General features: G+C 45.9%; 1 protein-coding gene across 2 annotated transcripts in view; it reads right to left on the bottom strand.

Annotated features, from left to right (window-relative positions):
• The window catches only part of LAMTOR5 (late endosomal/lysosomal adaptor, MAPK and MTOR activator 5), a 345,493-nt gene that overhangs the window by 134,015 nt on the left and 186,309 nt on the right, over positions 1-25,169 (bottom strand). Inside the window, exon 1 of one of the 2 annotated variants that reach the window (XM_082245650.1) lies at positions 13,040-13,093. The exons of the other annotated variant lie outside the window; for it this stretch is intronic. Coding sequence (XP_082101776.1) covers positions 13,040-13,074 — 35 coding nt within the window. The 5' untranslated portion in view covers positions 13,075-13,093. Of the gene's footprint in view, positions 1-13,039; positions 13,094-25,169 lie in introns of those variants that run through there. 2 annotated transcript variants of the gene reach the window in all.

The following is a 25,169-nucleotide window of genomic DNA, read 5'->3' as shown; positions in this document are numbered from 1 at the left end:
AAGATTTTTCCACATTTATAACCCAGCCTAGTGTCTGTAGGATAGACAAAACTCTTTGGGGGTCTGCTGTGACTTGCTCTGTCGTACTTGCAAAGATCAACATATTGTCCAGACAACTCTCAAATTTTCCACTCCCCTGCTCGCATTTTGCGAGTGGAAAATGATTGCAGGCGCGGACGAGAGGAGAGGAAGAGGTAAGGCGGCCGGATAATCAAGAGCGGGGATCACTGCACTGTAACATCTTTCATTTGAATTGCTGGGCGCTCAGCTTCCTCCTGGCACGGCTCCTTTGATAGACAGAACACTGTCGGTACGTGCAGGAGTGGGCGGTGTCCATATCGGTGATGAGGGGGGGGGGGGGCGCACTAGGAGCTTCTGCCTTCTCCTGTCTGACAGGAGTGAATGTCATTTTACCTCCTGTTATTGCGCAATGCATGATTTCTGGACTCCTCGGTTCCAGACACTTATCTCTCCTGCAGCCGTTAATCACTTCTCGCCTTCCAAGCTCCCCATTAGTTTGTTCTCCTTCCAGGCCAGGTCACTTGAGTTGGTCACTTTCACTTTGTCCGTCTCCTCACACGTGTCTTTATCTTCCTTGCACAATCCTAAGTCAGCAGCGATTCTTGTGCTCTTCTCTCCTGTTCACATTAAGCCTTCATCTACTATCTTTCAGCTGTCCCCTCCATAAATCTGTAATGTATGTCCTGCAGCCTCTGGTCCCAGCTCTGAGCATTCCAAGCAGCCATTTAGCTGACCCTAGCCTGTCCCAAAATGCAACCTTAGCACTCTCTCTACAGTCCTTCACTCTGCTCTTCATTAACATATTATTACAACCCAGACCCCCCCTTCACTCTCTTATCCCTAATAACTGGTGAACTGTGGTTTGGCCAGTGTGACTGTATGTGTGTTTTACCTGGATTTTAGGTGCATTTCTATTACAAAGTGTGTTTTCATGAAAGCGCTTTAAAGTCCTGCATGCTGCATCTTTGATGCGGCTTCAGAAAATGCACTGTGTAATAGAATTCAATAGAAGTGCACCTAAAATCCAGGTAAAAACGCACAATCACACTATTAATATTTATTTGTGCAACTTCTGCATTCATGCAAAAACGTTTAACAGTGTCATTTTATAAAATAATTTTTTGAGGGCGCATTTAGGGGCGGGGCAGGGTAGTAGTGTTAATTTTGGCAGCAAATTTCAATTTAGTCTTAGTCTTAGGACTAAAATGGCATTTTAGTTTTAGTCCTATTTTAGTCTTCTGCAAGTGTTTTAGTCGTATTTAGTCGACTAAATCTCCAGTATATTTTAGTCGACTAAAACGCCCTACATTTTAGTCGACTAAAACTCATTTTAGTCATCTATAATCAAATGGGTGTAGTTCAATTGTAATTTGTAATGCATTATTTAAGCATTGCTCTACAATTTCCAAACTCATTATATACTACTGCTGGTCCTGGAGTGAAAAATCTAATATGTTATTATTTATGCTTTGAGGATGCACCAGTGTTAATTTTTGGCAGCAAATTTCGATTTAGTTTTAGTTATAGTCTTTTGACTAAAATGCCATTTTAGTTTTAGTCGTATTTTAGTCTTAAGACTAAAATGCCATTTTAGTTTTAGTCGTATTTTAGTCATCTGAATTGTGTTAGTCGACGAAAACGTTTTAGTCTGTTTTAGTCGACGAAATTAACACTGCAGGGTAGGGGTTAGGTGGAGCAACTGGTGGCAAGTAACCCTTAAGGCCTGGCTAGTAGCTCAGGACTTGAAATTTTGAGCCCTGGTCCAGATATGGAATCAAGTTTAGGCCCTGAAGATGAAGATGGCCTACCGCTTCTGCTAGGACTTCTCGTAAAGATCCTTGGACTGGCCGCTAAGCGGAACAGAAGAGCTCTGAACTGCCAATGTGCAGTCCCTCCTTCCGTCACTACTGCAAATCTGAGGAATGCCTGATGTTCCGAATGAATTGGGACATGAAGGTAGGCATCCCTTATTAGATCCAGGGTAGTCATGAAGACGTCCTTTAACAGATTTTTTCTGACTGCATAAATGTTCTCTATAGAGAACTTTTTGTATATAAAGAAATTTGTTTAGCTTTTTGAAGTTTAGGACCAGACAGAATTCTCCTGAGGGTTTTGGCACCACAAATATGTGAGTAAAAGCCCTGGAATACCTGACTTAATGGTACAGGGGTAAATACCCTCTGTTCCGCTAGCTCTTGAATACCCTTTAACAGGGCTTCCCTTTTTAGCCTCTCTCTTTAGGGATATGTCAGCGTTATTTCTGCCACTGGCAGAGAGGAAAACTCCCGTCAGTATCCTGATTTGGAGAATGTAGGGGCTGGTGGAGATGTTTTCCCATTGGGGAACAAAATGGGCTAACCTGCCCCCTACCCTGACGCTAGCGTCACTTGGTCTCCTTGGCGTTGGGTCCAGGTTTGAGGAACAGCAAGTTAGTGCTTTGCTTACCTCTTGCCAAACCCCCTCTCTTGGCTTGTCCCCTGAATGGCCTTTGTTGGTTTCTGTCTTGGAAGTTCCGAAAGGAATACCTCCCTAACTTGTCCTTCTTAGTGGGGAATTTTTTCCCCTTCTGAGGATCTGGATAAACCTCATCCAGACCAGAGCCAAACAAAAAGGACCCCTCAAAAAGGCAAAGCACAAAGTCTTAACTTGGAAGATACCTCTCCTTCCCACGCTTTACCCCAAACTGCCCTCCTAGCAGAATTGACAAGAGCCGCTGTTCTTGCAGAGGTTATTACCGACTCTTACTTAGCAGACTCAGCTGTAGACACCGCTTTCCCAATCACAGATCGGGAATCTAGTACGTCTTGTGATCCCTCCATTGTTGAGATATGTTTAGACAGTTCCTTGATCCAGAAATCTGCATTTCTGGCCATACAGGTATCTGCTAGCGCCGTAGTCATATTATAGGAGTTAGCGAACCAAGCCTTTAATACGGACTCGATTTTACGATCCATGACATCTTTAATGTGATCAGCGTTTTCAAAGGACAAATCTGATCTTTTTGATAACTGGGCCAAAGGTGCGTCTAGTTTAGGGGTTTTTTTGTAAACTCCTCTAGCTCTTGTTCCTCAAACGGATACCTCCTTCTCCAGGTCTTAGGCCTGGACAGAGCGTTCATAGGAAATTTCCAATCCCAGTGAATCATGTTTTTTAAGGATTGGTGAATGGGAATTACTCTGTACTGGGCTCTCCCCAAGCCTTTGTACATTTTATCCTGAATGGAAGACTGTTTGGCTGGTGTTGGGATCCCTTCAGTGGCATACACAACTTTAACCATTCCATGCTATCTAAAGGAAAGAGATTTTTGTTACTTTTGGAACCAGCCCTTTCCTTCTCACTGTCGCTGTCTGAGATTTCATCAGAACTGGAAAAGGATCTGACCTGACTAGTACCTTCCCCTGGATCCTCCTCATCCCTTGCTTGTGCCGAGGGAAAGGGCTGGGATCCTGAAAGAAGAGAAGAGGGTCCTGTTCTAGACCAAACACTATCCTGGGAGGCTAAACTCTCCCTGGAGATTTCCTCTGCCTGTGTTGGGGTCTGAGGGGTAGCTGCTGTGGTCCTGAATGACTGAATAGAAGAGGATAGACTCTCCCTGGAGATTTCCTCTGCCTGTGTTGGGGTCTGAGGGGTAGCTGCTGTAGTCCTGAATGACTGAATAGTAGCCAACATCTCATCCTGCACTGATTTAAGAAAACCCTTCACTAAAAAACAGATGCTTCCTGCCCAGCCAGCTTATTAATACATGTATGGCAAAATGGCTTTGTGTAAGATCTAGACAGTCTATCCCCACAGTTACCGCACTTCTTAGACATGCTGGTGCTAGCTGAAGTTGATGGGGGTCTGACAGAGGCCTCCTGGGTTGAAGGAAGACCTGTGCACAAAAATAAAAGAGAAAACGTGTACTAAAAAGACACCATTTGTTAAATACAGCGGCTGCTAGTAAGGGAAAAAAAAGGCATGCCTGTACCAAAGCCATAGACAGCAGTCGGCCCCATCACCGGTATATACGAGTTCCCTGCAGCCACCTGTACCGCCACTTTTTCCTCTATGGGATGTGAGGTTGTTCGGGTCTCTTTGGGGTGCTTCTGCCCATTAGCAGCCGGAGAGTCTGCCATCACTCCTCGTGAGTCCGGCATCTCCTCCATTCTTGAGCTTCCTTCGGGGATCCGCTCGCTCCTCCCCTCTTGACCGGAACTTTCGGTCTTCAAAACTAGGCTTGAGACGCACTCACCTGGCGGGAATTACGAAATCCTTACCGCTTACCAGCTACCGAGGAGCAATGGAGGAGACTCTTCCTGCAGAGACAACAGGACTACAGGTATAGCGGGACCTTCTCATTAAGGTAACCGACTACCTGGCATGTATTGGCGACCTGTAAGCTCCTTGTACAAGGACACAGATAGGGAGGAACCACCCAGAGGCCGTCCGTACCTGCCTTACAGGGGTACCTATCAGATATACAGAGCCTTCAGGTAAGAGAAAAAAAACAAACGTTCTGATGTAGGTTGGAAACACAACTGAACTGAAGCTCAAGGTATGGGTGGGACCTTTTTTAACAGCTGCAAATTAGTTGTGTTTCCTGTACGGTGGAGCCACAATCTCTCATATGTAGGCCGTCCTGGAAGGGTGATAGAGAAAATGATGCTTCATGTAAAAACCATGATAAAGTTATTTACAAATGAAACAGACTTTACATGATTTTTTTTTTTTAACCAATACTAAAAACAAAGTAGACATACGAAAACCATTTGTATGTAAAAAAGGTACAAAAATGTAGTTCTAAAAAAATCTCTTGCCAACAATCTTTCAGGACAGCTACCTGAGATATTATTGATTCCTTCATCTACAGGAAACACAAAGCTTAAAATAAAAAATCCTCCCATTCGCCTTGTCCCTTGGAGGCAAACAGGAAGACTACCATCACCAAAGCAAATGAGGGGGAAAAAGTAGTATTTAACCACCTCAATACTGGGCACTTTGACCCCCTTCCTTCCAAGGCCGTTTTTCAGATTTCAGTGCTGTTACAATTTGAATGACAATTGCTCGGTCATACAACACTATACTCTTTTTTTTTTTTCTAGACAATTGGAGCTTACTTTTGGTGGTATTTAATCACCACTGGGGTTTTTATTTCCCCAGTCATCCTCCAGGACGGTCACATGAGAGATAGGCTCCACCTCCTGTAGGAAACACAAGAACACAAGTTTAAAACAAGCCGCCCTAGGCTGCCCCTTCAGTTCTTGTGTTTCCTGCGTCCTACAAACACAGCACCGGGGGATAACTCCCCAGTTTGTTTTTTTAGGCCTGGAAACAGGTTTTTATTACCCAGGGCAGGCATCCCTGGGTAGCCCCTGAGACCTCCTGAATTTCGACTGGCGAGACCGTCAGTCTTAGGTCAAAGGAAAAGGTGGAAAAGGGGGACAAGGGGGGGGGGGATGCCAGGACAGCCCCCCCCCCCCAACCTGGAAACTCCTCAGCAACCCTCCCCTGCTACACAGGTGATGGGTGGGTGCTTATCAGGGGGTTTCCAAAGAAGGATTTCCCGGACACTTCCCATCCCCGCTTTAGGCTAAGTGGGGGATGGGTATACAGCCCTGACGCTACTCACTGGGACTCCAGGCGGTCTCCCCCAGTGCGGTCGCCACTCTGTCAGCCCCCGGGCGGGCTCATGCGGGGGATGGCGGCTGCAGAGGCTGATCACATCGCCCTGCATTATAGAGGTAAGGTCTCTGACTCCCGCGGCGTCTGCTTCACTCACGGCCGTCGGGAGCGGAAGTGACATTACCAAGATGGCGCCCACACAGGAAGTGTCGCGGCAGCCATCTTGGATAGGGGCAAATTACATGGAAGATAGGGCGGATGCCCTTACCTCAACAGGGCAGGCCCTAGATTCGTTTTGGCGCAACTTTCAAAAGGGAACCCAAAACACAGCAGCAGCGGATCACCTCAGCGCACAGCTCCTGCAGTGATACCCCTCCAGGCGGCACAATGGCGGAGGACCGCACCAAATTGCCAGAGGCTGCGGAGCCCAGTCCCCACTCGGTAAGTGAGCAAGGGGCAGACTAAAAAGGGGGTCTTACAGAGGAAGGGCTAAACCGCTTACCCCCGCCTTCTCTTGCATTTCTCCTACCACCTCCCCCACCCCTGCTCCCACCTACTCTTCCTTTCTCCCCTACTTTCCGCCTGCACCCCTGCAGACCAAAAGCCAGGAACAGACGGACAGTTTGAACAAACCTAAAAAATGAGGAAATACTGCCGTACATGCAGTACAAAACTTCCAACAGAAAGCGACAAACTTTTATGCAGTAAATGCATTAAAAAAATCGTTGACGAGGAAGCAAAGCCATTAGCAAAAGGACTTTTTGGATTTCAAAAGGGAAATGACAGCCACAATGCAGTATCTTCAGGCCACAATTAATGCCATGAAAGGAGAGGACCAGCCCTCCACGGCATCAAGAGGCAAAACCCCTAAACTTAATGGGAAACCCAAACCGGTACCCCAACCAAGCTCCTCCGACTCAAATTCGGAATCTGAAGAGGGGGAACTGCTAGATAAAAGCAGCTCTGATTCAGATGATGATCCGGGAATGGTGGAACCCCAAAAAACGCCCAAACACCTCTTCCCGGCGGAGGAAACGGAAGAATTACTACAGGCTAATTATATAACCGAAGACATCCCAGAAACACTCCCCACAGTCTCCATCAGGGATAGACTTTACAGGGGACTCCAGGAAGAAAAACGTAAAACGTTCCCAGTACAGCAGGCAATCAATAACATGATAGAAAAAGAATGGAAGAACCCAGAAAATAAACTTTTCTTCCCCAAGGCGCTGAAAAGACGATTTCCATTAGAGGAAAACCAGATCAAAATGCCCAAATGCCCAAAACTGGATGCATCTTTGGCCAAAGTCTCGAAGAGATCGGACCTATCCTTTGAGGACATGGGCCAATTGAAAGACCCAATAGATAAAAAGATGGAGGTTGTACTCCGGCGAGCCTATGAGGCAGGGGCAGCGGGGTTTCAACCTAATATCGCGAATACTTGCGTGGCCAGAAATGTTTCATTCTGGCTGGAACAGCTCAGAGGTCATCTGAGCAAGGTTCCAGGGACAGAAGAGGCCCTTGACTCCCACCTACTCATTGAGAAAGGAGTGGCATATATGGCTGATGCCTCAGCAGAAGCGGTAAGATTTGCTACCCAAACCACGGGCCTGATTAACGCAAACAGGAGAGCACTATGGCTGAAGACCTGGGAGGGTGACTATGCCTCTAAAAACAAGCTATGTAACATTCCCTTTGACGGCAACCTACGGTTTGGCTCAGAGTTAGAGAAAGTGTTGGAAGGTCAACTGACAGAACAAAGGGCTTCCCGTTTAAGAAACCCAGACAAAGGGGAAAACATCCCTTTCGTCAACCAAGACGCGAAAACCAGGCGAAAGGGGAAAGACCCCAGACTCAACGCCGGTGGACCTTCAACAGGAACAAGGGCAGGACCAATCTCCTGTTCCCAAAATCCGCATCTACCAGCAAAACCCAAGGACGCCAGCCGGATGGCGGTGGGGGGCAGGCTACGTCATTTTCTCCCACAATGGGAAACGTTCTGTTCAAATCAATTTATTTTACAGATCATTGCACTGGGTTACATGATAGAATTTGAATCAGAACCCCAGTACAGATTCAAAACTACAAAAGGTCCAAGTAGGATCAAAAGGCAAAAGACTCATGGACTTAGCAATCAAAGACCTACTAAGCGAAGGTGTGATAGTGGAGATACAACCAACCCTTCACACCAGAGGGCACTATTCTCACATATTTCTCAGAGAGAAACCCTCGGGCAGGTCCTGTTTAATTCTGAATCTAAAGAATCTAAACAAATCCATAAAATACAGAAAGTTCAAGATGGAAACAATCTTTTCAATAAGAACAATCCTACCACCAGCAGCCTTCCTAATAACACTAGATCTGAAGGACGCTTACCTTCACGTACCAATCCTCCCCGACCACCTAAAGTTCCTGCGTTTCGCCACACAGGAGGGTGCGAAAAACGCGCCATTTTCAATACCAAGCGCTTCCCTTCGGCATCTCTTCAGCCCCGCGCATTTTCACCAAGATGATAGCGGAGGTAGTACAGGAACTGAGGTTAAAAGGAGTCCAGCTAGTCCCATACCTGGACGACTTCCAGAGAAGAAACCCTAGCAAACCTACAGAAGACAGAAGAGTTCCTAACTTATCTGGGGTGGCAAATCAATAAAAAAAAAAAAAATCAAGCAGAATTTCCTCCCAAGTGACCACGTTCCTGGGATACACCATCAACACCATAGAGCAGAAAATCATCCTCCCGGAGGAAAAAATAATGAAGCCGTGCGACAAAGCAAACCAACTTATAACCGAAAAGCAGGGAAAAAGGAGAGCAGTCATGTCACTCTTGGGACTCATGGCGGCAGCAATCCCGGCGGTCCAGTGGAGCCAACTACACATGAGAGCTCTACAACATCTGCTGCAAGGCTGGGACAAAAATCCAAAAATCAAGACTCCCTGGAAGAAGTCATACCAATCCCAAGAATGGTCAGGGAAACTCTAACCTGGTGGACCGGGAAGAACACCCTAGGAAGAGGCAGACTGTGGCTACCTCACACACAAGTTCGGGTCACCACGGACACAAGCGCTTCTGGAAGGGGGGCACATATAGGGCAGCAAGTCAGACAGGGGCCCTGGGACCCCCGGCTAGTGAAAGCATCTTCCAACCTGCGAGAAGTGTCAGCAGTATGGAAGGCCCTTCAGGCGTTTCAGGAAATGGTAATAGGAAAACATGTCCAGATCCTGTCGGACAATGCAACGACGGTGGCATACATCAACCGTCAAGGGGGCACAAGGTCAAAAACCCTAATGAAGACAACATATTCGCTCCTTTTTTGGGCAGAAACACACCTCCAGTCGATATCAGCAATACACATAAAGGGCTCACTCAACACACTAGCGGACATACTAAGTCGGAAACAGCTAGACCCAACAGAGTGGGAGATGAACAGGGGGGTTTTTTCCCCATATCATCAAAAGGTGGGGAGCGCCGGAGGTGGATCTCTTCGCCTCAGCAAGCAACAGGAAGACAAAGCAATACTTCTCCCTAAAGTGGGAGAAAGACTCCCTAGGAGTAGACGCACTGGGCTTCCCATGGTCATTCAGACTGGGGTATGCTTTCCCGCCCATACAGCTAATCCCCAAAACACTCTGGAAGATCCGGAAGGAGAGGGCGAGGGTAATCCTGATAACACCCTACTGGCCAAAAAGGTCTTGGTTCTCGGCCCTGGGAAATATGACAGAAGAAAAACCTTGGACTCTACCAATACAAGAAGATCTTCTCCTGCAGTCAGGAGTCTATCACCCCCAACTCCAAACCCTAAAGTTGACAGCTTGGCTGTTGAACGGGGCATCTTACGGGGAAAGGGACTTACCCCAAGGGTGGTAGAAACTCTTCTGAAAAGCAGAAAAACGGTTACGCAAAAAATCTACAGAAAAATTTGGAACAAATACTCCGACAACATGCGCCAGAAGAACAAAGACCTACAAGAGGTTGGTACGGTACTAGAATTCCTATTAGACGGAGCCGAAGCAGGACTGGCGGTACGCACCCTTAAAGTGCATACGGCAGCTCTCTGTCTTTCTGGACACCCAACTCAGCGTAAATCCGCTAATTAAATGATTTTTCAAATCAATTTCCAGAACACGCCCAGCGGAAACCACAAACATGGCTCCCTGGAACCTCTGCCTGGTACTCAGGGCACTTACCCAAGCACCCTTCGAGCCAATTTCGGAAGCTTCCCTAAAAAACCTAACACTGAAAACGGCTTTTCTGGTGGCAATCACGTCAGCTAGAAGGGTCAGCGAGATTCAAGCTTTTTCCATAAAAGAACCGTTTCTCACGGTCTTCCCAGATAAACTGATACTGAAGACGGATCCGCTATTCCTCCCCAAAGTCTCTTCAGACTTCAAACGTACACAAGAAGTCATACTGCCATCCTTCTGTCAAAACCCAACGAACCAGGGGGAAGAAAAATTTGCAACCCTGGATGTCAGGAAGTGCACTTTGGCCTACCTTGAAGCCACCAGGCAATTTAGAAAATCCTCAATCTGTTTGTACTATTTGGAGGTACCCACAAAGGAAAAACAGCATCTAAAAGCTCCATCGCAAGATGGATCAGAAATGTAATTAAAGTAGCCTACGACAGCCAGGAATCAGCCAGACCAACAAACATAAAAGCTCATTCCACACGCTCCATAGCCACTTCCTGGGCAGAGAGAGCTGGGGCGTCTATGGAGCAGATCTGCCGGGCAGCTATCTGGTCCAGTGACTCCACGTTCGTGAATCACTATAGGATCGACTTGGTCTCCGCCCAAGACCTAACCTTTGGTCGAAAGGTCCTGCAAGCGGTAGTCCCACCCTAGGTATGAATCTTTGGGGTCTCATGTGACCGTCCTGGAGGATGACTGGGGAAAGCTAGAGTTATTACCTGATAACTCCTTTTCCAGGAATCCTCCAGGACGGTAGACCCCCACCCTTATTGATGTAAGATACCAAGTCCATATATCAGCACATTCTTGTTTGACAACAAGGAAATCTTTATACAACCGAAGGGGCAGCCTAGGGCGGCTTGTTTTAAACTTGTGTGCTTGTGTTTCCTGCAGGAGGTGGAGCCTATCTCTCATGCGACCGTCCTGGAGGATTCCTGGAAAAGGAGTTTTCAGGTAATAACTCTAGCTTTTTACGCTACAAATGAAAAAAGACCGAAGGAGTTTTTGCTAGAAAATTTACTTAGAACCCCCAAACATTTTTTTATAAGAGACCCTAGAGAATAAAATCGTTGCAATATTTTGTCACACAGTATTTGTGCAGCGATCTTTCAAATGCAATTTTTTGGGAAAAAAATACACTTTGATGAATAAATAAAAAAACACCAATAAAGTTAGTCCAATTTTTTTGTATAATGTGAAAGATGTTGAGAATTGTGTGAGAATCGTGATCTTTAACCTAACTGTCTACAGAACACTTCCAAGTTGCCAAATTGCATTTTTCTAGAAAATTACAGTAGCTGCAGATTAAAAAAGGTACAGTACTTTTTCATAACTTTAAAATTTTGCTTGTGTCGCAATTGTATATGCTTTATTATTATTTTCATTTCTTTTCCCATGAAGTGGAGTTATCCTTTCATAAAGAAATGTGAGAACCCTTTCAGAGTCATGTTTTCTTCTGTACCAGTTGCATGCAGTTAAAGAAATCATGATCAACTAACTAAAGAAGTGGAGGGGGGGGGGGAATTAGAACACCTGCGAGTTTCTATTGCGGTCTGCATCCCTGTTAGAGAGAGTCACATTCTCTATTTCTCCTGTTAATCATTTGCACCAAGAGTAAAGCCCCGTACACACGATCAGCTTATCGAAAGATCTGTCGTCCGTTTTTTGTGGCATGCTAGTCTGATGTGGAAAGTGAAGAGGTTATTTTTCATACGAATTTTCCCCTACGACAGAATTCTACTTCAGAAGTGATGTCATGTGTTGGATTGTTTTGTATGTGTTCTTTCGTCTCTTGAGCATGCCTAGTCTTGCTCTTAAGAATTTTTTTCCATCGAAATCTGTACTAATGAGATGAAAATCAGACGTTGATTTGACTGACGACAAAAATTTTATAGCCTGCACATCAGGATTTTGTCAGCCGAAAAGTCGTAGTTGGCTGTCGAAAGCACCATACTAACAATCCGAAAATCAACAGATCGGTCGTCGGACGAATTTTCCCTACAGATTTTCTTATCGTGTGTACAGGCCTTTAGGCCTCATGTACGCTGCTGCTGATAAAACGGAAGTTTAGGAGTAGTTGGGCGTTTTTTGCAGCAGCCCCTGAACTCTCCTCTATGTTATCTTATCTGTCCATGTACACTGGGGTGTTTAGGGTCAGTTTACGTTTGTGCGATGCGGGAACACTGCGAATATACAGCTTGTTCCCACATCGCATCCGCACCCCTGGCAGTTCACATTGCCATATGCGATACGCTGGAGGTGTCAATTAAAAGTTAACGACACCCCCAGATCAGATCGCATATCGCAGTGCAATCTGAGAGTTCGCACAGAATCGGATCACACTAGTGTGAACCACCATGCGATCCAATTCTGCTGCGGACCAAAAAAAAGGGTCCTGTGCGTCTTTTAGTGCGATTGCGGTGCAAATTCAGCCATACAAGCTGTATGGCTGAATTTGCACTGCACAGAGATGGCATGTAATTTTAGGAGCAGTGCGCTCCGAGTTACATGCGATCTCTGTGATTGCACAAATGTGAACCGGCACTTAAAGTCGTTTAGAGGCAGTTGAGTTTAGTTGCATTCTTTTGAAAGCAAAAAAATGCGTTCAGACAGAAGTTTATTGGCATTTGAAACGCCAAATGCTTGTAACAGTGTGTAAACGCTATAACTCGCATTTAGTTTATAGGCGTTTCCAATGGGGATACATTTCTGACCAAAATGCTTCTAAATGCAAGCGCTGCTAAACAGGGCATGTAAACTCGGCACAACGGACGTTTTTAACCGTCAGTTACTAGTTGTCAAGTTCCAGCATTCAGGAGGTTTTCAAACGTCCCATGTACATGAAGGGTAAAAATAAAAGAAAAAGAAAAAAAATCACAAATCACAAATTTTCAGTTGCCACCATACCAGAAATATTGCAATGGGAACAATAGTTCAGTTGACAACCAGGGATTCCATCATTGGAGGGCTATCCCCTCACTTCCTGTTTTGGTTATTTCCCCAGCGAGGAACAGAGGACAAATAAAAAAAATAAACGACAGGACTAAACCCCCCTATCCAAAATATAAAATAGGTTTTCCTTTAGAATGAACAATGTATTCGTAACAGACCTTGTGGATGCTTATCATTCACGCTAAAAATGTATAACAGATAAAAGAAACATTTCTGCCAGCAAAGCTCAATTAGATACAGAGCAGTTCATTCATACAGTACATGAAAACAGCCTTACGTATCCTCCAAATGCTGCTCCAAAGCCGCTTCCATGGGCACAACGCTGCAACTGCTTCTTCTCTTCCGCACACTGATCACGTGAGTAAGTCAGCTGCTAGTTACGACACAACTCGCGATAGTTCATAAAATCCAAAGAAGAGAAAATAACCTTATTTAGATATCTTCCCGAAATTTCAGAACACCCAACCCAGTCAGAAATCCCTACTCCGTCACTTCCGAGGCAACGCATGCGCACAGCTACGCTGCTCAGCTGTTCCTGACAGGAAGTGACGTGTATGGATTTCTCACGGGGTAGGTTTTGCTAACGTTACACCGTCATCCTCATCAGCTGTCACACGACGACGTCGCTTCCACGTCACACTCGCTAACCGCAAGAAGTAAGGAGCAGCATCTCTATATGTAGGAATGCTGTACTTTATTCTTTGTTAGCAGAAGGAGGTGTTGAAACGGGACAGAGGAAAATCCAAAAGAATATTGAACGATTCCGAACAAGTATTGTTAGAGCTCCCTCTGCTGGCGGCTTTGTTAGCTACTATTCATTTAATTGTATTATGTCTATCTGGAGTGGGCAGGAGAGGGGTTGGGAGGGATCTTCAAATGTTTAGCCGACTACAATATTCTGTTTTTTTATATAGTTTACTTCATTTTTATTATCGCCTTATTGTTTTTGCTTGTTACTACTTTGATAATAAAAGCCTAAACGTTTAGGTAAAACATTAAAATTAGCATGACTTACTTTTACCCACTTCTGGACCGGAAGATTTGCCACCTTAATGACCAGGCCATTTTTTTCGATTCAGCACTGCGTTACTTTAACGGACAATTGCGCAAGTCGTGCAACGCTGTGCTTAAATAAAATTGATGTCCCTTTTTCCCACAAAGAGCTTTCTTTTGGTGGTATTTGATCACCTGTGCAATTTTTATTTTTTGCGCTATAAACACAAATTGAGCGACAATTCGGAAAAAATATATATATTTTCACTTAAGTCCCCGTTCACACTAAGGCGACCTGTGAGGCAACCTGGTCGCCTCACAGGTCGCCGTAGGTCGCCTTCCATAGGGAAGCTGCGGACCCGTTCTAATAGGAGCGACACAAGTCGCTCCGACTTAGAAAAAGGGTCCGGAGCTTCTTTGGGGCGACCTGGAGGCGACCGCCATAGACTTCAATGTTATGAAGTCCATGCCGGCCGCTCCGAGGTCGCGGCGCGCTGCTCGCACCGCGACCTCGGAGGTCGCCCCGGGAAGTAGCGTCGCTTGTATGTGAACGGGGCCTTATGCTATATAAAATTCCCAAAATAAAATGTAACAATCAAAATTTTTTTAACATTTTAGGCCAATTTGTTTTCTGCTACATATTTATGGTAAAAAAAATCGCAATAAGTGTATTTTGATTGGTTTGCGCAAAAGTTATAGCATCTACTAACTATGGGAAAGATTTATGTAATTTTTATTGGTTTTTTTTTGTTTTTTTTACTAGTAATGGCAGCGATCTGCGATTTTTAGCGGGACTGCGACATTGCGGCAGACAGATCGGACCCCTAACTGACATTTTTGATACTTTTGGGGGGACCAGTGACATTACTACAGTAATCAGTGCATATTTTTAGCACTGTTACTGTAATAATGACACTGGCAGGGAAGGGGTTAACACTGTGGGTAATCAAGGGGTTAAATATAAGCCTAGGGGAGTGATTCTAACTGTATAGGGGCGGGGCTTGTGAAATGATCACAGAGACCTGTGTTCCTATATAGAAGGATCACAGGGGCTCTGTGATCATTCCAGGGAGAAGAACGGTCGGCTGTGTTTACAACAGCTGACCATTCTCTCTCAGCGGGGAACGATCGCGGGTGTCAGGCGGCAATCGGAGCTGCCTGCCCCGGCATCGGAGTCCTTCGCTGACAAACGGTGGCAGGAGTGCGCCTGCGGCGGGGCGCCCCCTAGCTGCAGGGCGCGTGACCGACGTAGATGTAGACAAATGTTTAGCAGACTACAATGTACTATTTTTTTATACAGTTTACTTCATTTTTATTATCACCTTATTGTTTTTGCTTGTTACTTCTTTGCTAATAAAAGCCTAAGTTTAGGTAAAACATTAAAATTAGCATGACTTACTTTTAATCTGACGTGTCCTTTGTGCTGCTGATTCCTACTTTTCTTGAAATCTCTTCCAGTCTTCCCTACCCCTGCTGCCTCTGGTGTGACATATTAGAGCTGCGGGAGCTGCGACAAGCATTCATCAACAGCGCTCGACTAGGCTGCCCTTTCTGTCCCCCTCCTCCATTTGTAGAAGCTGTTTTATTGCATCAGGGGAGAAAGATTTCAGGGGATGCAGGAGCCAACAGCACAAGCAACATATCAGATTAATAATAAGTAATGTCCCCTGTGCTTTTTTTAAGTCATTTTGGCTTTAGCTAGTTTTGTAAAAAAAAAACAGTATTTTCTCTTTTGTTCATTGACGGACACCGCTCCAGGTCTTCTTGACCATTGGTTATACTGCCCCCTACAGGAGTAGGACACTAGGCAGGAAAAAAACTTTACCACGCCTATGGGGCAATCCTAGGGGGTATACTCCCACTTCCTGCTACAGGCACCCATTTGTTTCTACCTAGTCAGGAGTAAGATCCTAGTTCCTTGCTGGGATCTCTGGTCCTAGCATTTTTTCCATTTTAAACTGATTTTTTTCCCCTTTTATTATTTTCTGTTCCTGTGAGAACTACAATCAACTGCCGGACTGGGCAACGCACTGGATATTCTAGATCCGTATGGTCTGGCCAGCGAGTGCGACCCGATCTCAGCTTTACGCTAGGTCAGCCACAACATAGCCCCATTGAACGGGGGCTGGCTGTTTTGGGGATGAGAGCGGGTGATGGGGGCGCGCCACCTGCTGCTACAAACTCGTTTTTCTTGGTGGGGGGTCCTGGTGGGGGCTCCTGCCGGGTCCCCCCCCTTCCTACCCATTCATTTCTGGAAGTCCCGGGAGCCGCATGGAGCTGCCATTTTGCCGTGGATGGCTGCTGTATTTATCGGCGGCCATACAGAAAGAAGAGAGATAAATTCGAGCTTACATCATACGTGACATATAAATAAATTATTTAATAAAAAACAGATATAAAGTGAAAGCGAAAAAGCTGCAAAAAAAAGTGTGACACAACCACATTAGAACAATTAACAAAAGAAAGGTTGCGCTAAGTGATATCAATAATGACTAATAATTAATATGCAAAATAAACATAAAATTCATAATAAAGTCCATAAACCATGTGGAACAGTGAATATCTGTTGATTATGCTGATGAAATATGCAACCGTGTATTTCTTCAGTGAGAACTGCCAACATCACCAATAGTGAATCTGTGACCAAATAAAGATGACTCCTTACCAGATTGTTATGACCACAAAGGTCGTCTCGCCTGTGATAAACACCTCCAGGGCGTCTAAATCAGAAGGTAGACTGGAGATCCCAATTCATATGGCACTAAATCCCAGACTCCAATGGGTGTAGATAGTACTCGCCATGTAAAAAATGTAAATGATCTGCCGTAGTGTAAAATTGTATGACATTTTTTTTTTTTTAAATCAAGAACAAGTTTATTGAGATGCCAACAAACAATACATTAGTGCAATAGAACAGGTGCATACAAAACAATGCAAATACAGCCGAAAGTTGCAGAGTTAACTATTGTGCAAACAATTACCACCTAGCAAACCTCCACCTCTGTATAGTAAGAAATAAGTGCAATTCTACTATAACAATTTATCCAATACTAGATGCGTAGGAGCTAGACCCAGGGTGGCTAGCAGTGGCGGCCCGCCCATAGAGGGCGCAGGGGCGCCGCCCCCCCCCCCCCCCAACGCAAGCGGAAAAAAAAAAGATTAAAAAAAAAGTAAATTTTTCGCCCACTAGGGGCGCCGGACTGTGTGCTGGGTATGGGGGGGGGGGTTGACCCCACCCTCGCCCAGCAGAGGCGCCGGTTGGCGCTCTTCTGGGGGTCATCGGGGCGCAGAGCAATGCGCCCCGACACACCCCACTTTAACGATGTCCGGGCTGTGATTGGTCCAGAGTCCAGCCTGGACCAATCACATGAGGACATCAGACATGGTGACGTGACGCCTGGGGGCGGTGCACCGCCCCGGCGTCACATTCACCTTCAGTTCCTGCCCGCCGGCGCCAGGGGAAGACAGGAGAGCCGCAGACAGTGTAGCCCGCCGCCGCCCCGCTCCGACTAAGAGCAGCATGCCGTCCGGAGAAGAGAGGAGACAGGAGAGCAGACAGTGTAGTCCCGAGCAGCGTGGCTTGCTGTAAGTACTTGCTTGCTACTGACATTACACTGTGTAAGCCGTCTTTTTAACAACTGAGTTGTACTTGTATCTCATCCTCCATCTCCTCTGTTTTTGCCTGTAAATGTGTGCACCTCATGGTTTGCTGAGTCTGGGCTGTGATGGGAGTTTTATGAGCAGCAGTCATCTGATCCCTGTCACTGCATGTGCATTGCTGCTGTTACAGTGCTGTGTTATCAGCTGGGAAGGCTGTGAGATTAACCCCTTATGTGCCTGATTCTACTGTTTTTCTGGTGAGTGTCCAATACATGGGGGAAGGGGAAGACTGTCACTAAAGATTTATGTTCCATCATGGGTGAACCCCCTCTCCACCAGCAGAGTTACACTATGTTGTGTATTTATGCTCTCTTTCATGGCACATCACTGAGAGATTACCTGAGGATCTGTTAAATCATCTGTTATCACTGGATAAAGCAACTTGATTGAATATAGACTGTGCTCTGATTGTGGACTGTTTTGAAGATAAGTTCCACTCTCTGTATCTAATGCAGTCATGGTCATCCTTTACAATCTCTGTATCTCATGCAGTCATTGTCATCCTTTACATCTCTGTATCTCATGCAGTCATAGTCCTCCTTTACATTACATCTCTGTATCACATGCAGTCATATTCATCATTTACATCTCTGTATCTCATGCAGTCATGGTCATCCTTTATAATCTCTGTATCTCATGCAGTCATGGCCATTCTATACATTCCATGTCATGTTCCTCCTCTGCTGATTTGTTATATGGCCACCTCTAATCTCCAGTCATGGTCATCCTTTACATTTCTGTTTCTCATGCAGCCATGGCCATACTTTATTGTCACATCTCTGTATCTCATGCAGTCATGGTCATCCTTTACAATCTCTGTATCTCATGCAGTCATATTCATCCTTTAGATCTCTGTATATCATGCAGTCATATTCATCCTTTACATCTCTGTATCTCATGCAGTCATGGTCATCCTTTACATCTCTGTATCGCATGCAGTCATATTCATCCTTTAGATCTCTGTATCTCATGCAGTCATATTCATCCTTTACATCTCTGTATCTCATGTAGTCATGGTCATCCTTTACATTACATCTCTGTATCTCATGCAATCATAGTCATCCTTTACATCTCTGTATCTCATGCAGTCATAGTCATCCTTTACATCTCTGTATCTCATGCAGTCATAGTCATCCTTTACATCTCTGTATCTCATGCAGTCATATTCATCCTTTACATCTCTGTATCTCATGCAGTCATAGTCATCCTTTACATTACATCTCTGTATCTCATGCAGTCATGGTCATCCTTTACAATCTCTGTATCTCATGCAGTCATATTCATCCTTTACATCTCTGTATCTCATGCAATCATAGTCATCCTTTACATCTCTGTATCTCATGCAGTCATATTCATCCTTTACATCTCTGTATCTCATGCAGTCATGTTCATCCTTTACATTACATCTCTGTATCTCATGCAGTCATGGTCATCCTTTACAATCTCTGTATTTCATGCAGTCATGGTCATCCTCTACATTCCATGTCATGTTCCTCCTCTGCTGATCTGTTATATGGCCACCTCTAATCTCCAGTCATGATCATCCTTTACATTTCTGTTTCTCATGCAGCCATGGCCATCCTTTATTGTCACATCTCTGTATCTCATGCAGTCATGGTCATCCTTTACAATCTCTGTATCTCATGCAGTCATATTCATCCTTTAGATCTCTGTATCTCATGCAGTCATATTCATCCTTTACATCTCTGTATCTCATGCAGTCATGGTCATTCTTTACATTACATCTCTGTATCTCATGCAGTCATGGTCATTCTTTACATTACATCTCTGTATCTCATGCAGTCATAGTCATCCTTTACATCTCTGTATCACATGCAGTCAAATTCATCCTTTACATCTCTTTAACTCATGCAGTCATATTCATCTTTACATCTCTGTATCTCATGCAGTCATATTCATCCTTTACATCTCTGTATCTCATGCAGTCATGGTCATCCGTTACAATCTCTATCTCATGCAGTCATGGTCATCCTTTACAATCTCTGTATCTCATGCAGTCATGGCCATCCTCTACATTCCATGTCATGTTCCTCCTCTGCTGATCTGTTATATGGCCACCTCTAATCTCCAGTCATGGTCATCCTTTACATTTCTGTTTCTCATGCAGCCATGGCCATCCTTTATTGTCACATCTCTGTATCTCATGAACTCATGGTCATCGTTTATATTATATCTCAGTATCTCATGCAGTCATGTATGCACTGCACATGTATGCACATCTCTGCATTGCACATCTCTGCATATGTATGTATCTCTGTATGGCATTGCTGTACATGTATCTCTGCACATCTCTGTACATACATACACATACACATGCATCTCTGCACATCTCTGTACATACATACACATACACATGCATCTCTGCACATCTCTGTACATACATACACATGCATCTCTGCACATGTATCTCTGCACATCTCTGTACATACATACACATACACATGCATCTCTGTACATGTATCTCTGCACATCTCTGTACATACATACACATGCATCTCTGTACATGTATCTCTGCATTGCATCTCTGCACATCTCTGCACATGTATGTATCTCTGTTTTGCAACTCTGCACATGTATCTCTGCACATACATACACATGCATCTCTGCATTGCACATCTCTGCACATTGTGCAGAGATGTGCAATGCAGAGATACATGTGCAGAGATGCATGTGTATGTATGTGCAGAGATGTGCAGAGATACATGTGCAGAGATACATACATATGCAGAGATACATACATATGCAGAGATGTGCAGAGTTGTGCAATGCAGAAACTCTTTGGGAAACATTTAATGAGCATATCCTGACTGCCTCCAATGCCTCCTCCCATTGTTCACCCGGAATCTCACCCACATCTCTTTCCCATTTATCACACAAATTGCTGGGAAATTTCTCCAAGTATGCCCCCAAAAGGATAGCATAACAACCCGAGATAAGCGCTTTAGTTGTGGCTGTCTGCTGCATAAGGGCAAATAACGGCATAGGGGAAAGCTTAATGCCCTCCAGCGCCGTCTGGGCTCTCACAGCGTGCTGCAATTGTAGATAGAAAATTTTCATATTTAAAGGGGTATTAAATCTGGCCTGCAATTGGGCATAGGACAAAAGTTCACCCCCATGAAAGATATGGTGAAGATGCGTCACCCCCACAGCCCGCCACCTGGCCGCACATTGTAATTTTTAGGAGCTCAGGGTAGGTATTATTATTCCATATCGGACTGTACCTAGTGAAGCCAGACATCCTCTGCAGTTGTTTGGTTGTATCCCATACTATCTATGCGAGTACTATCTACCATATTTTCTGAAAGAGTCTGTATGTAGGTAATGGTTTATTTGGCTTGGCAAACAGCTGTGCCTCCAGGCCCTCCACTAGAGATGTCGAACCACTATATTGAAGCATAATACGTAGTACTGAGGCTAACGGTCCAGCCGCCAGACCCCCCCCACCAGGTGCTGCAGCTGGGAAGCTATGTAGTACAGCCAAGCCCCCCCATCCTTGGGTTTTTGAAGTTGTTCCAACTTCACTCTAGCCGTGCCTACCTTCTAAACTAGACCCCTGAAGATGGAGTTAACCGTCCAGAAAATCTTCAATGGAATCACTATTGCTGCTGAATATAATCGCCGAATCGATGCATCGTGATGCGACCCTTCGCGATTCTGCATCGATTCGGGGTGACTGCAAAATCGATTAGCTTGACGTCACTTCCGGGGTGGGCGGCGCTGGCGCGTGATGAGAGTGGCGGCGGCGGCCGGGCTTGCGAACACGGAGCTCCTCGTGGGAGAGGAGAGGAGGAGAGCAGAGTAGTAAGTAGCCTTATGCTGGGTGCAGGGAGGTATTTTTTATAAATTAGTAGTAGTGATAAGGATCAATACCTTGCTGGGAGTAAGAGGGATATGTGTATTTGTAGATTCTTGCAGTGGATTAGTATGAGGAGTTGAGGAGTAGTAGTGAGTAGTACTTTGCTGGGAGCAGGAGGAGGAGGTACCGTGCAGGATCACAGATACTCTGCTGTCAGGGTGAGGCATAAGGTGCGGGACTTCCCTGCTTTTCCTCCTCATCGCGTCTGCTGGCTGGTGTGCCCCCTTCTCCTCTATACATACAGCTTTTATTCCCTGCAAACATGGGGCTGGGGGTGGCTAAAAGCCCTCGTAGGCATTAAGAAAATGACATCATCACCGCTTCTGCTCTCAGCTGCAAAAACCCCATATCAGGAACCATCACCCCCAAATCATTCCTCCTTCTTATCACTGACAGGTGCCCCCCCTCCCCTCCTCCTCCTCCCCCACAAACCTGTGACTTCCTCCTTGCACCACCTGCATTGCTGTGAATGTCCTGGCAGGGGTGTCTTGGCTGTCACACAATTCTGGTGTCAGCTTTCATTGTTTGGGTGGGACTGATTGTCTGCAATACACCTAGTATTACTTGAAGCCCCCCTGGGGTTTGTTTGGTCATGTGACTGCTTATAAAAACTACCATAGCATAAAGCAATCTGGAAAAGAGCACAGAGAAGTCCTGCCCATTGACATATCCCTGTCACTTGTCAGTTCCATTCGCAGAAGCCTGTAAAATCCAGTGGTATCACACATAATGAGGTGTTAAGAGGCTTAGGAACTTTAAAGAGTTGGACTGGTGGTGCTTTCCGCCTGTACCGTGCACACTGCACTGCACAAGTCCGAGCTCCAAATGCCGACATGAGGCTCATCAACCGGGACATGTCCGAGCCCTACTCCATACACCTACCGGCTACCGCTACTTCACCCACAACTGGCTGCAGCTCTGCTTCCTGGTAAGTCGGGCACTACAGGGCCCAGCATTACTCCATTACCAGGGCCTGTTATACTACAACTAGGGGGACTACAGAGCCCAGCATTCCTCCTTACCAGAGCCTGCTATAGTACAACTAGGGGGACTACAGAGCCCAGCATTCCTCCTTACCAGGGCCTACGGTACTACAAGTAGCATCAGGTAACTCTTCTAACCTCATGTGGCCTGCTTTAAAGGGATATCTATGAGGGGACCTGCTCTACTAAAGGGGGATCTATGGGGGACCTGCTCTACTAAAGGGGGATCTCTGGGGATGCTGGCCTGCTCTAAAGGGGGATCTATGGCGACCCTGCACTAAAGGGGATCTATTCCATAGATCCCCCTTTAGAGCAGGGTCCCCATAGATCCCCCTTTAGAGCTCAGTTCCCCTGGATCCCCTTTAGGGCAGGCCCAGGCTCCCCATAGATCTCCTTTAGAGCAGGGTCCCTATAGATCCCCCTTTAGAGAAGGGTCCCCATAGATCCCCCTTTAGAGCAGGGTCCCCATAGATCCCCCTTTAGAAAAGGGTCCCGATAGTAATCGTGATGCATCGTGATGCATCGCGGAATCGAATCGTATCGAAGCGCGACCCTAATAATCGTAATCGCATCGAATCGTGAGGTAAGTGAAGATGCGCAGCCCTAGGAATCACCACTGGAGAGTTATGTAGGCAATAGAGCAACTGGGGCATGAGAATCATTTTAACTAAATTTGCCCGCTCCGCAACAGAGAGCCATAACTTCTTCCAAATCTTAACCCTATCCTTAAATTTCACCAGCAACGGCAGGAAATTAAGTCTGCAGAAGTCCAGCGGGACCGGTGAAATCACCACCCCTAAATACTTAAATGAGGTCACAACCGGAACAGGGTAGAAGCTTCCCACCAACGGGTCCACCACCCTATCCAGTGGCATCAGAGCAGACTTGGTCCAATTAATTGTCAGCCCAGAATACCTCCCAAAGTCTGTGATAGTGGTCATGGTTTCCCTGAGCGAGGCGTCGGAGTCCCCTAGAAGTGAAAGCATATCATCCGCATACAATAGAATCTTCTCCTGTAAGGCACCATAATTGAACCCCACAATGCGGTCATTGTTTCGGATATACACAGCCAGTGGTTCAATCGCCAGAGCAAACCGTAGTGGGGAGAGGTGGCACCCCTGTCTATGGTAGTACCCCTCTCTAGCTGGAAACTATTAGACTGCCTCCCACCTTCCCTGATAGACGCCCGAGGGTCACTATATAGCAGGCATATCCAGGATATAAACCTGGGGCCAAAACCAAAGCCCTGTGGGACAGCCCACAGGTATTCCCACTCTACACTGTCAAATGCCTTGTTGGCATCCAAGGACAGTAGAACCCTGCATATCAACATATAAACTCCGCAGGTTACCAGCGGTAGATTTATTGGGCATAAAACCTGCCTGATCCTCGTGCACAACAGAACCCACTACTCTGTTCAATCTCCTGGCTAAAATTTTTGCCAGAAGCTTGACATCTGTCTGCAAGAGAGAGATGGGGCGGTAAGAGTTAGGTTCAGTCGCCAGGTTATCCGGCTTAAGTAACAATACAATGCTGGCTCTAGACATAGACTCAGGAAACTGCTGTCTGTCCCTAGCTTCATTGAAAACCTCCAATAGTTTGGGCAATAGCGACTCTGAATAAGTTTGATAAACCTCCCTTGGCATTCCATTACCCCCCGCAGCCTTGGAGTTGGAAAACAGACCGACCGTCTCCCGCAGCTCCTCCAAGGGGGGAGCCTCCAATTGCAACATTTTTACTTAAGTAAGCTGGGGCAGGGGTATGTTTTGTAAATAGTTATGAAGTTCCTCGGGTGAATAACACACCGAGAAGCATACAAATCAGTATAAAATCTAACCAATTCCTGCATAACCCCATCCTGGGAGTTAACCATTTTACCATTCGGGAGTTTCAGAGCTCCAATAGCTGCACCCGCCTGGTCAGCTATGCCTCCAGTGCCCTCAAACGGAATTAAATTTGGCCGAAGGAAGCACTTGAAAGTATCTCATCTAAGCAATCCATCCCCATAAGGGGCATTATCTATAAAAAATTGGTCAATTTGAGATTGGATGTCTGCACTGGATGGAATCAAATTTAACCAAAAGGCATTCAAATGCCACGGGGCCTTCAATAAATTAGTCTGAACTATAGCTGTAACCTGCAGTACCAGCGGTGAGTGGTCAGATACCCCCCTTTGCGCATATTCCACGTCACGCACCAGGGCAAGTGCCGACCCGGAGCCCAGGCAGAAATCTATACGAGAAAGGGAGTTGTGCGTTTTAGAATAGCACGAAAATTGAGTAACATTGGGGAAGGTGGTGCGCCAGAAGTCTACCCAACCCACCTCCATGATAAAGCGCAGGAGGGCCGTGCCCCTGGACAGGGGCGAAGCCGGTGCGGGGGGATGCCTATCCAATTTGGGATCTATGATACCATTAATGTCTCCCAGAACAAATGGGGGCATCAGGCTCCGTGAGTACATAGGCCAGCAGTTCCCACAGTAACACAGAGGAGAAATATATACCATTGCCAATATACAAGTCACAGCAAACAATTTACAGTGCAGAAACCCATATCTCCCCTCAGGGTCTACATGCGTATGAAATTCCTGAAAGTCCAGGGACCGGTGCACCAGCACATCCACCCCCCTAGAGTGGGAGGTGTGAGTGGATTGGTACACTCAGCCCACCCAGGAGTACCGCAGGCATGTCACAGAGTCCCCCACAAGGTGCGTTTCTTGCAGCCCAACAATAGCAGGCTGGTATTTGCGAAGGACCGCAGAGACCATCGCCCATTTCAAAGGGCTACCAAGACCCCTGACATTCCAGGAAATTATGGGTGTAACCGCCTTAGCGAGTCAGAATTAAATCATTGGGTCACGTTACTAAATGCTGAAACCATTCCTTGACCCGGGT

This window comes from Pelophylax lessonae (assembly GCF_965119305.1).
Source record: "Pelophylax lessonae genome assembly, chromosome: 2".
In the NCBI taxonomy this organism is placed as follows: domain Eukaryota; kingdom Metazoa; phylum Chordata; class Amphibia; order Anura; family Ranidae; genus Pelophylax; species Pelophylax lessonae.
The sequence above is the reverse complement of the archived record's forward strand: the minus strand, read 5'-3'. Positions and strand labels throughout refer to the sequence as shown.